The sequence below is a fragment of the Mesoplodon densirostris genome, chromosome 5 (assembly GCF_025265405.1).
Source record: "Mesoplodon densirostris isolate mMesDen1 chromosome 5, mMesDen1 primary haplotype, whole genome shotgun sequence".
Lineage (NCBI taxonomy): Eukaryota > Metazoa > Chordata > Mammalia > Artiodactyla > Ziphiidae > Mesoplodon > Mesoplodon densirostris.
Genome location: NC_082665.1, coordinates 49028587 through 49042077, shown reverse-complemented (window position 1 = coordinate 49042077; position 13491 = coordinate 49028587). Strand labels below are relative to the sequence as shown.

At 39.0% G+C, this 13491-nt stretch overlaps 1 protein-coding gene across 25 annotated transcripts in view; it reads left to right on the top strand.

Moving 5' to 3' along the window:
- The window catches only part of ABI3BP (ABI family member 3 binding protein), a 457010-nt gene that overhangs the window by 194199 nt on the left and 249320 nt on the right, over window positions 1–13491 (top strand). For 23 of the 25 annotated variants that reach the window (XM_060098704.1, XM_060098713.1, XM_060098712.1 and 20 more), the window contains exon 1: window positions 4739–4885. In XM_060098704.1, coding sequence (XP_059954687.1) covers window positions 4807–4885 — 79 coding nt within the window. In that variant the 5' untranslated portion in view covers window positions 4739–4806. Of the gene's footprint in view, window positions 1–2199; window positions 2341–4738; window positions 4886–13491 lie in introns of those variants that run through there. The other 2 variants (XM_060098691.1, XM_060098690.1) reach the window with 1 other exon arrangement.

Here is a 13491-nt window from a genome sequence, read left to right as displayed (position 1 = left end):
GTACTTCCCTGTGCCACAAAAGCATTGTGGAAAAGAACTTCGTGCTCTCGTCAAATGTACCCCCACTGGAGCAGGATTCTCCTCCAATTGGATCATGAGTCTCATTCAGTATGGTAATTACAGAAACAATGTTTGGGCTGAAAACATGGGACACTGGGTTTCCAGTTTCAAATATGAGTCATAATAAAAATTATTTTTATTAGCATCCCCTAGAAACCCACAGCATATCTTTGCATTTTATTAGTTGTAGATCTATAAGCCTTTAAAAATCTCTTAGCATAGGGCATTACGTATGAGAGACTCAAAAGTGTGAACGGATGGGTAAAATGACTGCACAGAGTTTACATGCAAGATTTGAAAGACTGATGAGTTTTAGTGGAAGTCTCATTTCAAATAATGGAATTAATGTTCAACACTTTAAAAGCCAAACATAAAATGACGGAAAAGTACAAGTAGTGTTCTGGGCATCCTCCTGCCTTTTGCTCACTTTCCCAAGGAGAAAATATAAATAAAGAAAGTATGCTCTACAATCATTGTACCAGAATTCCATCAGGGTTTACTGTTGTGTAGAAAAGGAAAGCAGAGAGCACGTTCCCAGATTCCCACTTCACCTATTTTGACACATATTTTTGACATAACTCCAGTGTGGGGAGTTTGTTTATTACTTCACCTTGTTCCAGAAAAAAATGAAAGCAACTTACAAAACCACATAACGACTTTAAGTAAAATAAGCAAGAAAAAAGGGTGGGGTTAAAAAAAAAGCCAGGGATGATGTCAAAACGTGTGCACTGCAAAGACCTATATGTACTTAATATGGGTGGGGGACACATTTGGCTCTGGTTTTCTAACGGTCTACACAAAAAGAGAACAATGTCACAAAATAAATGCAGCTGATCAGAAAAAAAAATTACATTTTTTTGGACATAAAGAACAGAGGTTTTCCCCCAGAGCTTTTCTAAAGAGGGTACTATATGATTTAATAAGCAATGTCGGCAGCACTCTTAACTATGCACTATAGTTTCGTGGCTGATTCTTACTGTGAACTTGAATGTAGGTAATGGCACTATACCAAAGATTACCTAACAAAATATTATGGAGTGGGTCAATGCTAAAGTCAAGAATTGTGAAGGGTTGGGATTTTACCGTATGTGCAAGCCAACCCGCACACTTCACGGATGCTGGCAGGAGACACAAGGATGCTGGGTCAAAGACAAAGGACAGTTATTTACTCCCAGCAATAGTTGTAGCCTGAATATCAGCATCTGTGCTCATTCTAGGAGCCCCAGTTTCCACAGGGCCACACCAAGAAGTACAAGTGATACCTACAAACATGCCACAGGTTGTATTACAAGAAAGGAAACCCAAGCTTAGGGAACTTGAATCTTTGATAATAGACAATGAGCATGTGTTCCCTTTGCCCCAGAGGGAGACATTATCTTTATTACATGAATCAGTAAACAAACTTCTCTCTTCCAAGGCTGTTTGCTGTAGCAACATCATTGAAAAGGTAGTCTGGAGCACAGGGAATCAGTGCCTCTTCTCATAGGACATCCAGAAATGTGAGAGACTCTTGGAGAATTACCTCCCTTCCCCAACAGTCGTACATTCCAAGTCATAGTCTAGCTTTCTCTGGCTTGATACCTTTAGACAATATGGAGGAATTGAGGGATTCTGCTTCATTTGACCCTTATTCATCTTAACATATAGCATTCTTATCAGATTCTAGTCACTGGGTACAGTGATAGACAAAAACAGGCATGGTCCCCTGCCTTCACAGAACAGAGGGAAAATACAAATATATTTTATGTGATTTTCCAGAAGTTCTTCCTAAATGTTCTTTCAACAAAAATTTTTGGTAATAAACTTTATTTTTTTAGAGCATTTTTAGGTTCACAGCAAAATTGAGCAGAAGGTATTTAGATTTCCCAAATACCTACCCCCGGCTCCCGCACATGGAGAGATATACCACATACCCCTGGCCCTCCCATTACCAACATCCCCCCACCAGAGGTTTTACCATGTGTTATAACTGATGAACCTCCAGTGACACACTGTCCTCATCCAGAGTTCATATCTTACATTAGGGTTCATTCTTGGTGTTATACACTCTTATGGGCTTTGAATAAATGTGTAAAACAACTTTTTTCAATCTGAGATTCTACATCTCACAAACAGAGCTTCACATTTCTGTATTTCCAGGTAAATACAGACACAGGTGCCTGCAGAGGCATTTGAACCAGGACTTAGGTTTGGCACTCTCTTGTGACACCTGGGAGATGTACGGGGTGTGTGTGCAAATTCTTCGACAATCGTCATCTCCAATCTACCCACAGGAAAAAGGTAATTATGACCACAGCCCTGATGTTTTCCTCTATGAGCAAGACCCTTAACAGTTCTTCTGGACTATTTGTCTACCTCCTGTTGGGGTTGAGACTCTGACATGACAGAAAACTTTTTGTTTGTTGAGAAGGTAAAATGCCTTCTCTGATGTGGTCCGTTTCTTTAGGACGTGCCTCCTTCCGGATCTCAGGAGACCTCTATACTTTCAGGGTCTTCAATGAATGTTCATTGTCCCACTAGCTATAGTAATGCAACCAACTTTTTCTGACAAACTACTAATCAGAGGCTGACCTTTGTTTAATTAGCCCCCAGTCGGTTCCAATCTGCAAATAACAATTGCTAATATAGACCTGATTTAGCCCTCAGGCCAAGCAGACACTGGTTCCTGAATTCCATTACCTAACCTTCCGGCTGGCTTCTCACACTGTTTTGAAGAACCAGCCTTTTTTTTTTCCCCCCAATATTTCTGCTCTTTTTTACCCCCCTCAAAAAAAAAACCCTGTCATTTCCTGCTAGCATAGTGGCCTCACTGGCTTAACTTGATGGCAATGGATATAGAAGTAGAATCAGCAGTGCCAGCTGGATGAATGTCTAAACTGGAGGTTTGAGAGAGCTGCCTATTCAAGTAAAAAATTAGAGACGAAAAAGACCTGTTAAATAACCCAATCCCCTGGTAGCCAGTGCCAGAGCATTCCTGTGCTGGAAGCTTAGCCGGGGCCAGCTCTAAATGACTTTAACAATGTGCCTTCTCACGCTTTCTTTGGAAGACGGGGCCATCTCTTCAGTGTGTCTTTTTTCTTTTAGTAAGTTTTTTGACTAGAATTTCATTGGACCACCATTATTCCATTTCCCTTTTACTGTTTTGGTTCAGCTACAGCAACCGCATGAAATAAGCTATTTTCAGAGTTGATTTAAATGTACTGACAACATTTAAAGTGCTTTATTAACCCAGTCATTCCAGCAATGCCTGTATTTGGGGTCATGTGATGTAGAGGGAGAGAGGATACACATGGGCTTTGGAGGTGGATGTACCTGGGTTAGAATCATAGTTCTGCTTAATTGGGGGACTTATTATTGTCATTATTTTTGTTGTTTTCATTGACTATCATTTATGATATGCTTCCTGTGTGCCAGGCACTATGGTAAGTACTGTCCAAAAGTCCTGCTAGCAAATTTGTGAAATTGGTACTGTCATCTCTATTTTTGAATTTAAAGTGTAGTAATGAAGAGTGGAAGCTCTGGGGTTAAGTTGTCTGATTAAAATGCCAGGTCTGTTGCTTACTAGCACTGTGACCTTGGGCCTTTCATTTAACCTCCCTATGCCCAGTTCCTCTGTATAGTGGGGGTGATGGCAATGCCTGTCTCCTAGGTTATTTTAAGGAATACATATGAATAGATGTGAATGGATCAGATCAGTGCCTGGCATGGAGCAAGCCCTTAAATGTAACCAGTGTTGATGAGATATAGATGGAGAAATGTGTTCAAAGGCACATAGCATCAAAGTTTATACCCAGCCAGTTCTACTCCAAAGCCCATCCAAATTATTAACCATTAGAATACACTGGCTTGGTCAGGACTCTTAACCTCTGTGAGGCTCAGTTTTTTTCTCACTGGTGAAACAGAGATAACACAAGATCTCCTGTGTAGTCACTGTGAGGATTAAAATGCAATAATGTAGGTAAAGACACTATTACAGAGCCTGTCCCAGAGCTGGGGATCAATTAGTGATAGTGATTTCTCTATATCTCCACATCTATAGAATATCCATATGTATTGGGTTGGCCAAAAAGTTTGTTTGGGTTTTCCTGTAACATCAGTCAGGAAAAACCCAAATGAACATTTTGGCCAACCCAATATATATCTGTGTGTATATCTATGTATGCATGCATGTGTATTATATATAATGAATAGCTGTGTAGCCAATGACTTACTCTTAAAAGTTTTTCATGATATTGGAACTTCAAAATGGTTCAAAGTGAATTTTTATGAGCTTACTCCCCTTTGAAAGAAGAATTGGATTGGTTTACCAGGTAATTAAAAACAGTTTCCTTCCTAATAAGGTTTCATTTTATATTTTTAATGTTCCAATGGTTTTAAAGATGTCTTTTCTGGATTTTTTAAAAAGAGTTCATCACATGTTTCAAAATTGCCCAAATACTTTTTCTTTAATAAATATAGTTTGACCATAATTTCAAGTTTTATATCATAGAGGGAAGAGAAGAGACAGACAGTTACAACCTAGCAGGAAATGTGATGATATGTTTTTGCTGCTGTGCATTTTTTTTTTTTATGTGTGTGTGGGAAAGGGTGTGATGTCATTTTGTCTCCACCCCCTGTGAGTAAGCCCACAGCATAGCTAAGTGCAGCCGCCCTCCTCTGTCACCGAGAGACAGTCCACTTAAATGCAGCTCCAGGGTTGCGGGACTCCCACCAGCATCACTCCCTGTGTGAGGTGGCAAATGCAACATGCTCTCCAGCTTGGGGTGTCTACTTCTCTGTGGAAGTATTGCACTAGCCCTGGGAAATGCACAGAAATTGCCAAAAGGCAAGTAGCTCTGATGTTTTGTGTTTTCAAAATAATGTTTAAAAGATAGTAGTTTTTAAATGTTGGTATTAAATGTGATCTGCTTTGCCAGATGGGGGGAATAGAGTTCTTCTCGGAGAGTCAGAATTCAAATGTGTGGAGAAGTAGCTTAAACTTTTGCTTCCCCACACCCCCCCTCTATTTAATTTTCAGTTGGATCTCTTTATTGCAAAAAGTGAAAACCAACTTCTTATTAGATTTAGCAGATGTTCACAGTAGCTTAAATGGTATAGCTTCAACTACAGTATTTGTATATTGAATTGTATTGTATAGATGGGTATTATATAGTCTGCTGAAAAGACTTGTTTGGTGTTTTTATCCCCCTCCTCAGAGACTAAATCAGTGTTAGCTGAAGGTTTAAAAGAAGCTAATTTGAAACCTAGAATCTTTTGTGTAAACCTCACACATACCTGTTAGCTTGGAGGCTGAAGGATTCTAGGCAGGGCACACCAACAAAGAACAGTCATGTGCTGATATATAGACACTTCTCTCTGGTGGAATTTGGAAGAGGGTTTGATCTGCTGGACATGACACTCCTTTTCCTGGCTAAATTGCTCTCATTTTAGTGTTGGTATTTTGTTTACAAATGTCATCAGAAGAAAATGAAAATGTCTTAACTTAGATACTAAAAACAATCTCTTGAGCCCATCAGCACCAAAACAAGAGCTCACCTCTCTCCTATCTTTGAACATAAATGTTGCATGTATTTTTTTACTCCTTTGCAGAGGCACTTTTCTAAGCCAACTTCAGGTCTGTGAAGGCTTTTTATGGTTGCAGACTGCTGTAGTCAGCAGGATTAGGAAAAACAGGCTGGAATTTTCATACAGTTATGATGGAAAATATCAGAAGCAATGCAGAGCCATGAGCCTGTCAAAACCCTGCTGTGCATAGGGTCGGAAAGAAAGATTGTTCAGGTCAGAATATCCAAAGATCCTGCTAGGTCCTCCCTCTGGGTAGTTTGCTCCAAGATCATCTTGTCCCAAGTGAAAACCATTCTCTCTTCCGTGTATTAAGTGAAACTTGAATCCAGAGTGTGAAAGCTGAAGGGTTTGGCTTGTTGATATTTCACATGATGATATAAAAAGCAATAAAAAAGGCTGAGTAAACCTTTTCAACTCTAAGATAACTCTGCAAAATAAAATAAAATAAAAATATACACTACTAGATCTTTCTCTTCTATCAAGTATTCTGTTTCTTGATCATAGTAAAAGTGTTTAAATAAATCAGTCATGAACCACAAGCATTCAGAATTAACTGGTCATACTGGTAAAATATTTAACAAGGACCCACCATCTGAGAAAGGTCTGGAGTTTTTCTCAGGCTTAATACCTACAAATGTTTTAATTTTACCGTGTATTTACTGTGTAGGGCTGATAGCCATAATTTTGTGACTGCAGACTTCTGCAAATTCCAAATGCTTTAATTATCATGTTGCAATCACTAGATGCAAATCTCGACACAATTTTCCTTTATTTGTTATGGTAAAAAAAAAAATTGTCAAAAACAGCCACAAAACTTTTGTCTTGTTCATTGCACTTTAATCTGAAGTGTTTTCATCCAGATTTCTTTTGTAATTTTAAAAAATATCCATAGGTTCAGTAATTTGAAAAAAAACCTATCAAATTAATATAATTATAAAATAACTGGCAAGTCTCCTTGTCTCTAATGCTAAGTTTTTTCTTTATCATTGAAGCTGCCAAGGGACTTTCTTTTAGCTGAAGTTGCCTTTTTTCAAACTGCATTCCAGGAATAGGTATACTGTCCTCAAAAGGGGTTTAGGGCAGGCATCTTCTCCCCATCAATTACTTGGGGAGCATTCATGCTTTTTTCTGTTCTGGGGTGGGGTCACAACAGACTTTAGAACTTGACAGGTTCTGAAAATTTCTCGGTAAAGAAAACCGTCCCACCTTTTTAACCCATTGTTTCCCAAACTCATTTGACTAAGAGTTCTTTTTCTAGTGGAATAGCTATTATATCTTGCCAGGAGCTTATTTTTCACATTTGGGGAAATACTGAGATAAATAAGAAAAAAAAGAGATAAAAGGTTCTTTCTTTTCTTTTTCCTTCCTACTTTAGAGTTAGTTAAATATCATTTGTCATTCAAGAAGAGTATAGAATTTTGGAGCTAGGAAGCACGTTAGTGATCACCCAGGCTAGGGTTTCCCAGATCTTTGGATTTATGGACCCATAAAAATACATATTTTTTTTAATATCAGGGTCCCATTATAGAGGACATACTTGAATTATGCCACGTGAGAATGTTCAAAGGAGGGAAACCTCCATTGCTCATAAAAGCTAACCATTTTAACAGATTTATGAAACAAATGAATTGATACAAATAAGTCCATTGTTTTATTTTTCTCATTTTACCACAGACTGATGAAAACTTCATCACAGGTCAATATTTGGGAGCCATTGACCAGTATAACCATTTATTTTACAAATGGAGGCACCCAAATGCAGGGAGATTTAGTAACTTTCCCACATTGATGACAGAACCAGGACTGGATCCCAGGTTCCTGACTGGATATCTGTGTTCTGCCCTGTTCCGACCCAATCTTAGGAGTTAAGTTCTGTAGTGTACATGTGAATGCTGTCCTTCCCTTGAATAAAAGGTTTCTTGTAAAGATTTTAAACATTTTCCTAATCTTCACATTTTCCCTAGAACCTGTCTGCTGCGTGTGTGTGTGGGGGGGGCGTATAGCTGATAAATATAAATACAGCTGACTATTTATAGGGAAAAGAAATTACTTTTTAAATAAGAAATCACTTCTTACGTGTCTTATGCATACTTGCATACATAGCCACATACTTTGTTATAGAAAATAAGATACTGCAAGAGTCTTTGTTACTTTTTAAAAGCTTAAAGTTTGAGAATATCATTAATGGACCTCTTCTCCTCCCTACCCCTTGATGACTATGTTCTTTGGCAAATCATTTACCTTTGCTAAGCCTCAGTTTTCTTATCTGTAAAATGGGAATAATGATAACTGTCTTACAGTATTTTAGGAGTAAATGAGGTAAGAGTTGCAAAACTTTTAGTAAAGGGTCTGACATATAACAGGTATTCAAAGAAATGTTTATTGGGTTGCAGAAAAGTAGATCAATACCGAAAAAAATATGCACACCAAATAATATGTGATCTTGTGTCCAGACTATCTGACAAACCTCTGGGAGGGTAGCAAATGAGGTGGCATGTTCTTGGTGAAAGGTGGGGCAAGGGAGTTGTGTTGCTCTGCAGGACAATGAGAGAAGGACTCTACTGTTTTCCAACCCGACCTTCCTCAACCCAATGTTTGACTGTCAAGTTTAAACACTGCTCTTCTTTATGGAAAGCTGCACCTTTGCCCTAGGATCAGCTTTTCTGTGGGGACTGATAAAGCCTCACAGATCCTCCAGGAGAGATCCTCTTGAAATTGTTTTTCAGGAGGAGAATTAGACCATAATACAGAGGCCCTGAAAAAGAATTCTCACTTTGTTTTATATCCTTGAAAGCCCCTGTGCTCCAGATACCCCTAGGATTTTTTATTCTTGGCACCATAGAACTTTTTTTTTTTCCTGGCATACAGGCAGAAATAAAAACCACAGAGAACAATATGTATGTAGTGAAGGGAACCAAAAAAAAAAAAAGCATATAATGGGACATGAGAGGCTTGACACACCTCTGCAGAAAGTCCTGTGTTTGGAAAACTGCAGTCAGTTAACAGGCAAAGGCTACTATTTCTAGGCAGCACTATCAGTCCTCCTGATGTAGGTGTGAGGAAAAGCAGAGAGGAGCATCTCCGATACAAGTGTGATCAGATGGCCCAAGGGAATGAGGCTCTTGGCCGTGACTCTTGGCTTGTGCAGAGGGAAGAGGTAGCTGGCTTTTGGCCTCAGGTTCTTCCCTGACAGGGTAGAAATCTCTGACTCCAAGGAGAAAAAAAATCGCAGGGCATGATGTTAATAACAGTAACTCTCATAGCTATCAATAACTCATTACTATTATTAGAGATAACATTATTTGAGCTCATATTGTTTGTGGTAATTTAGGGCTAAATATTTTTAATGTGGAAAACTAACTAAATGCTCAAAGTTCCCCTATAAAGCAGGTATTTTATTACTCTCAATTTACAGAGGATAAAATTGTACCTCAGAGTGTTTGCCCAAGGTCATCCAGCCAGCAAAGTGGCAAAAGACCATAGCTTTAATTTCTATGTAATATCAGTTCCTTGCTCTACATAAAGATATGTTAATTTGTTCAAGTAACAAACTGTATTCCATGTATATGCAGAGCACTGAGGCTGGGAAGACAAGGCTTGGTCTTCCTGACCAGTTGACGGAGAAGACAGGGTTGTAAAGGAATAATTACGTTACAGTGAGAACATCCTCTGATTTGGCTGAAGCACAAAGAACTTTGAGAACAATCAGAAAGGACCCAATCCAGACTAGAGGGGTCAAAAATTATGAGGGGATAAGGCACCCAAGTAGGAGCCTGGAAGACAAACATACACTGGGGCAAGGAGGAGAGCAACGGAAGGGCCTTCCCGACAGGGGTAGCTGCATGGCCAGAGCCCAGGCCACTTCCAGGGGCCAGAGCTCAGCAGGTGTTAAAGTACCCAGAGGGAAAGCCAAGACTGAGTCCACACTGGATTTGACTGTGTCTTCCTTGTCTCTATCTGTCTTGACTCCCCAAGATTGATTACTGTCTTTGGAGAAGAGGGCTCATGTCTTACTCTAAGCTTTCCCGGCCACTCACCTGGCATCTAGCTCTCACTCTCCTCGGAGCACTCCCAACCTCACTTTGACAAAACAAGGATGTGTCACTCCAGTGACCCAGTCCCTTTCTCCAGAGGGTGGTTAATGCCTGTAAGGAGCCAGGGAGGGTCTTTTCCATCTTAGAACAAGGAGTTTGGGGGAAGAATAGTGAGGAGGACAAAGAACCCTGATGGGTGGATTTCTGCTTTTATTTGAGTAGTATACATTTATATATTGGTGGGACTGTATTAAAGAGTACATTAGGAAAAAATGTTTCCACTGCTAAAAGAAAACAAACAAGTCTGAAAACCACAGGGGAATTATTTTAGCATTTTCTACAGCTCTGGTTTCTTGGCAGTTGTATAGATTTTTTTGTCTATTCAAGCACTGTCTACTAGGTAAAACTGAATGAGATCCAGCCCCTGTGATAAAAGAAACTTGTATTAGGAATGTAAAAATTGATCAAATATAGTTTTTTGATGCTAAGACTATCATGTTTAGAACCCAGTGCTTAAAAATAAGGTGTCTCTGTGCTAATTACACGTTCACTAGTTTAGTTTAGTCTTATAGACTGCTATATCAGGCTGAGATACTAAATATTAAGGAATTTTAGTCTCTATCTCTCGCTCTCAAAAGTTAATGAGGCAGGGGCTTCCCTGGTGGCACAGTGGTTAAGAATCTGCCTGCCAGTGCAGGGGACATGGGTTCGAGTCCTGGTCCGGGAAGATCCCACATGCTGCGGGGCAACTAAGCCCATGCGCCACAACTACTGAAGCCTGTGCGCCTAGAGCCCGTGTTCCACAACAAGAGAAGCCATCTCAATGAGAAGCCTGCACACCTCAACAGAGAGCAGCTCCCACTCACCGCAACTAGAGAAAGCCTATGTGCAGCAACAAAGACCCAATGCAGCCAAAAATAAATAAATAAATAAATTTATTTTTAAAAAAAGTTAATAAGGCACAGGGTAGCACTTGAGAATCGACGAATTCATTGATACTGTATTATAGAAAAGACAGTTAAAATGTTTTTATAGGTTAATGTGTGTTGACAGAATATTTGTCTAAGACGAAAGTGAGGTGTCTAATGAAAGGAGGGACGTTAAGCAAATGTGACCAACTTTCTATCTGGGTCACCATCCTCAGAATGATTTCCCTTTTGCCTGATTCCTGATTGCCATTTATAAAAGCAGGTATAAAAGCAAGGGAGAATATGGAAAGTAAATAGATGAACTTACTAAAAGTGATCTAAGAATAAATGTAAAATTAAAAAATTAATAGGATAATCTAATGTGAGACATTACTAGAGTAGTAAAATAAAAATATAAAAATAAATAGTATCAGCCAAAGAATGAACATGCTAAAAAAAGAAAAACAATGGTTTAAATACGTACATTCTGTTAAAATAACATTTAAAGACTATGACAACAACCATATTACTAAGTATCAGGCATGCTGTTTAATGCTAAGTGTTTATATACATTGTCTCATTTTATCCTTACACCTATGGAATATATATTATTATCGCCATTTCACAGATGAGGAACTAAGCCTAAAGAGTATGTTATCGACTACTGCATGATAAATTACTACAAAATTAGCAGCTTAAAACATCACACACTTTTTGTTTCACTGTTTCTGTGGGTTAGGAGTCTGAGTCTGGCTTAGTTGGGTCATCCCCTTCATGGTCTTTCACAAGGCTGCAACAAAGGTGTTGGCCAGGTTCAGGTCTCATCTGAAGTCTCAGCTGGGAGAGGATCACCTTTCAAGCTCTTGTGGCTATTGGTAGAGTTCAGTTCCCTGAGGATCATTGGTTTAAGGGCCTCATTTCCATACTGGCTGTTGCCCAGATGTCACCTCTTGGTGACACATGGCTTCTCTATTATGGCCTCTTGCTTCATCAAGGTGTACAAGCCCAGATGTGTCTGCAGGCACAATACAGCCTAATCATGGAAGTGGCAACCCATCACCTTTGCCGTATTCTATTGGATAGAAGCAACTTCCAGGTCCTGTCACACAAGAGGATTACCCAGTAATGGGAGATGAGGATTACTGGGGGTTATCTTAGAGTCTACCCACCACAAAATGGCCAATGGCAGCTTGAAGTCACACAGCTAGTAAATGATATAGTGGAACTAATACAGGAAATCTAACTCCAGAAAAATATACTGGTTTGGGCATTAACACCCCATCTACTTCTCACAGAGTTCAGCCTTTAGTGGCAGATGCCCAGCAGGCAAACTAACCAATTTGTCTGCCTCCATGGTTGGAGTTGTAGGAAATCCCTGAGAATTGAGATAAATATCTTACTACTACGAAGACTCAAGGTATATATTCAGCACTCAATGTGGACCCTATTTTCTGTATATAAAAGGCCAGTCATTGACTAGATTCCTCAAGTGTGGTCAATCCCATTTAGAGCAGTATGCAAAGTAAATGCCCCCAAAATAGAAGCTTTTCTTTCCTTGTAAGACTCAGCTGCCATCATCTCTTAAAAAGAGAAAACGTAAGACAAAATGAAAGTTCTCTTTGACAAAATGTACAAATATTAAGCAATTAACACCTATGAAGTTGATGATACAGTCTCCATAAAATGTGTTTCTGAAACATCACTGAGTGGCTCTTCAAGTATATGGAGGAGTTGCTATAAGGTCGAATTAAATTTTTGTTTGGAGGATGAAAGTATACTACTAGCAGTGGATGTGATGGAGACAACTGGTTAAACTAAAGGAGCTTCTTTCAGATCCTTTTTGGTATGAATACAACAACAATTCTTCCATATGCCCTAGGAATCAAAACACAAAATTTAGGTTGTACACAAAATATATCCTTAACGTGACATCCAGAACCTTGTAGAAAGTTAATACTAGAATACCCTGTCGAGTATTTTCTATAGAGAATAGCCCACAGTCTCTTCTTGTGTTGGGATGTCCCAAAGGCCTGGGAGGTACGTGGTGAGAAGGGTAAACTTCAAGGCCTCAGGCTACTTTGTAAAAGTTCTGTGGACAGCAAGACTGAATCAGGACTTACCCCACTGCTCAAAATTTTCGCTTGGGTTCCCCACCAAGAACTTTCCACAGTGAGATTTTTATAGTGTGTTGTAGGTTTCCCTGATCTAACAAAACCCTGACTTATATTCCCAGTGATTTTGGTAGAAATGTGGGAGCCTTAAAGCTAGTCTGAGGTTTTTAGGCCTTCTCAGTGTAGCAGGCTGTGAAGTCAGCTAACATCCCTCCCTGTGGAATTCTGGAAAGGAGATAGGAGATGTGATGCCTTCATAGAAGTTTCATTATTGTTCTCCAATCAAGGACTATACATCTAAAGCCATACACTAGAAAATCAGACAAAATCCACCCAGTCCAAGCACCTTCTGGTCAGATTAGAAATTAATTTTAGAGAAAATTGAGGTCTCATTTAAGCTTCACCTATGATATAGCAACTCGATGTTTACTTTTAAAATAAGTTTAGCTATGAGTATAAATACTATCACATCTATCCTCAGCAGTTGTAACCCGTGCATTAGAATAACAAAGTTTTCAAAAATATCAGTACTGTTCTGCTCCTCTATTCAGTTATGATTTAATTGGTCTGGGATGAGAGAGTTTAAAAATTCCTCAGGTGATTTTAATGTGGCCAGAGTTGAGGACCACTGATCTACAGGTTTTGAAAATTTGCATGTGTAAGTGCTTGATAAATCTTTCTGGATGAGTGCAGGGTAAAATTTAAAAGTTGCAAGTGAATTATTTTATTATTTAAGTTTTAAAACAAACTTAAAGGTGATTTTTCTTTTGTTCTACTTTGTTCCTGGATTTTGAAGCATTATTTGGAAAAATT